General features: G+C 50.3%; 1 protein-coding gene across 1 annotated transcript; it reads right to left on the reverse strand.

Moving 5' to 3' along the window:
• Positions 1 to 507: 507 nt before the first annotated feature.
• LOC134434297 (olfactory receptor 14C36-like) lies at positions 508 to 1455 on the reverse strand. The gene has a single exon (XM_063182974.1). The coding sequence runs from the start codon at positions 1438 to 1440 to the stop codon at positions 508 to 510; it is 933 nt and encodes a 310-aa protein (XP_063039044.1). The 5' UTR covers positions 1441 to 1455.
• Between the last annotated feature and the right edge of the window lie 375 nt (positions 1456 to 1830).

Genomic DNA, 1830 nt, shown 5'->3' on the forward strand with positions numbered 1-1830 from the left:
TGCTCCAGGCTGGGGACAGAGTGTCTGGACAGCAGCCAGGCAGAAAGGGACCTGGGGGCACTGATGGACAGCAGGCTGGACATGAGCCAGCAGTGTGCCCAGGTGGGCAAGAAGGCCAATGGCTCCTGGCCTGGATCAGGAATGATGTGGCCAGCAGGAGCACATCTTCTGTGCCAGCCCTGAGCTGCCCCCAGCTCTGCACACAGACATTGCTGCTGCAGCTCCAGAGAAGGGAAAAGAAGTGAAATCTCTAAGGAAAACTCAGCTGGGAGGTCCTTTAGTTCCTTTAAAACCACTGAGAGCACAGCTCTTCACTGACACAGTTTAAGGCCGTACTGAATGTGGAGAGAAACAAAATAAAAATTGGGATAATGACATTTCTTTCTGGACAATAAAAAAAAAACAAACAAAACAAAGGAATGAAAAGAATAACCCAACCACAAAACCCAACAAGAAGTATCAAAGATGACTTTTATTACAAGTGATGGGCAGAAAATGGCCAGCAGTTTAATGTTCCTGAAACCATCCACTCATCATTTTGCACACTGCAGCCTTGAGCTCCTGGTTCCTCAGGCTGTAGATGAGGGGGTTCAGGGCTGGAGGCACCACCGAGTACAGAACTGACAGGGCGAGATCCAAGGATGGGGAGGAGATGGAGGGGGGCTTCAAGTATGCAAAACTGGAAGTGCTGACAAAGAGGGAGACCACGGCCAGGTGAGGGAGGCAGGTGGAGAAGGCTTTGTGCCGTCCCTGCTCAGAGGGGATCCTCAGCACAGCCCTGAAGATCTGCACATAGGAGAAAACCATGAACACAAAACAGCCAAATGATAAACAGACATTGAACACAATAATTCCATGTTCCCTGAGTTTGGAGTGTGAGCAGGAGAGTTTGAGGATGGGTGGGATTTCACAGAAGAACTGGCCCAGGGCATTGCCATGGCACAGGGGCAGGGAAAATGTATTGGCTGTGTGTACCAGAGCATTGAGAAAGGCACTGGCCCAGGCAGCTGCTGCCATGTGGGCACAAGCTCTGCTGCCCAGGAGGGTCCCGTAGTGCAGGGGTTTGCAGATGGACACGTAGCGGTCATAGCACATGATGGTCAGGAGGGAAATCTCTGTCCCAATGAAGAAGACAAGCATAAATAGCTGAACAGCACATCCTGAGTAGGAGATGTGCCTGGTGTCCCAGAGGGAATTGTGCATGGCTTTGGGGACAGTGGTGCAGATGGAGCCCAGGTCACTGAGGGCCAGGTTGAGCAGGAAGAAGAACATGGGCGTGTGCAGGTGGTGGCCGCAGGCTACGGCACTGATGATGAGGCCGTTGCCCAGGAGGGCAGCCAGGGAGATGCCCAGCAAGAGGCAGAAGTGCAGGAGCTGCAGATGCCGCATGTCTGCCAATGCCAGCAGGAGGAAGTGCCTGGTGGAGCTGCTGTTGGGCATTTGCTGTGGCTGGCCATGAGGACCTGTTCATGGAAAAAAGGACAGTGAAGTGTTAGAGGAGATATTTGTAACCAAAATTAAAGCCATTTCCCGTACACCCTCCTCTGTAACACACATGGATTATTTTAATTGTCAATTAATTCTGTGTTTAAGAGTTCTGAGGTTTTCTGATTGAGCTCTTCCCATTTGTGTCCTGGTATTCTTGGATATCAGAAACCCTCTACATTGTTTCTGCACTCAGGGAGAACAGAGCAAGTTCTGTGAGACAAAATAATGAGAGGAGAGTGAGGGGAGATTGTCTCTTATCCTGACCTATTCAGCTTCTCTGGGCTTTAACCTTTCTCAGGTGGAGAGTAATCATCTTCCTATGTTTTCCTTAAAATGTCACCA

Source organism: Melospiza melodia, unplaced genomic scaffold, assembly GCF_035770615.1.
Source record: "Melospiza melodia melodia isolate bMelMel2 unplaced genomic scaffold, bMelMel2.pri scaffold_34, whole genome shotgun sequence".
NCBI lineage: Eukaryota > Metazoa > Chordata > Aves > Passeriformes > Passerellidae > Melospiza > Melospiza melodia.